The following is a 1,096-nucleotide window of genomic DNA, read 5'->3' as shown; positions in this document are numbered from 1 at the left end:
CTATAGCAGTGGGAAGGGGACAAATCCAAAGCACACATCCAGTAATTAGATTCTATACCTGGAAAATTTATAACAAATTTATAAATTTTCTGTATATAGAATCTAATAATTGGGGGTCATCTTATAATTAGGAAATACTATTCTTGAATCCTATCTGTTCTCTTTCATTTTTTAGCTGACTTTGGAGACTATGATCAATATGAATCTCAGGAGTTTCTACAAAGATTTGCCTTGTTTCCTGTGGTAAGTACTTCTTTTCAGAATCTGTTGAAACAAAGGAAATGATTTGGAGAGCCCCTTCATTAGGCACAAAAATGTGCAAACACTATACCAACAAATATCAGTACTTGATCTGAGAGGCATTTTAATGCAGCCTTTTGTTCTCTCTGTAGTTTAGTGCTCCCAAATTAATCAGAGCACAAATCACAGATTGTCTGCACTTGCAGATATAATTAAAGTGTTTATCAGAGACTTGATTTGGACATACTGCTTTGATGTGCACAATAAACACTAGGGATTGCAAAACGTATATTTATCTATGGTAAACATTAGATGGAGGGAAAAACTCAGAAAAGGGAGCTACTTTTGGTATATTTTTTCATAGTAGTTGATTGATAATAAGCTAACTGCAGGCTCTGATGGAAGTCATGATCCTATTTAGGGAATAAACCAATTATTTTATCCTTTGAAAATCCACTAATACTGCATTAAAGCAAAATGTATTTACCTTAAGGGTTGGCTACAAGAGGAAAACATACTGGAAGAAGCAACACAGAAAGTGGCCTTGTTGCATCAAAAATACAGGTAAGAGTACTAAAATATTGAGATTTTGAAGCACTTCAGACATGTGACATTAAGAAAACTCAAAACCTCAAGACAGTAAAAAATGGAGTGAAAAAGGCATAAAGAAAAGGAACACCAAGATCAATGTGCTTATAAAGAAAGGGAAGGGCATACAAAGAAGATTGATTTGAAGCATAAGGATGTAGATAATACTGAATTAGGTTAGATATATAGTTTCATAGATTTCATAGACATTAGGGCTGGAAGGGACCTCGGGAGATCATCGAGTCCAGCCCCCTGCCCAAGGGGCAGG

General features: G+C 35.3%; 1 protein-coding gene across 2 annotated transcripts in view; it reads left to right on the top strand.

Moving 5' to 3' along the window:
- Positions 1-1,096, top strand: part of PTPN21 (protein tyrosine phosphatase, non-receptor type 21) — a 68,770-nt gene that overhangs the window by 40,079 nt on the left and 27,595 nt on the right. For both annotated transcript variants that reach the window (XM_019552381.1, XM_019552382.1), the window contains exons 5-6: positions 176-243; positions 734-804. In XM_019552381.1, the coding sequence (XP_019407926.1) occupies positions 176-243; positions 734-804 (139 nt within the window). The remainder of the gene's footprint in view (positions 1-175; positions 244-733; positions 805-1,096) is intronic.

The sequence above is a fragment of the Crocodylus porosus genome, unplaced genomic scaffold, assembly GCF_001723895.1.
Source record: "Crocodylus porosus isolate Cpor-Errol unplaced genomic scaffold, CroPor_comp1, whole genome shotgun sequence".
NCBI lineage: Eukaryota > Metazoa > Chordata > Crocodylia > Crocodylidae > Crocodylus > Crocodylus porosus.
Note: the sequence above shows the minus strand (reverse complement) of the source record. Positions and strands in the feature narration are given on the sequence as shown.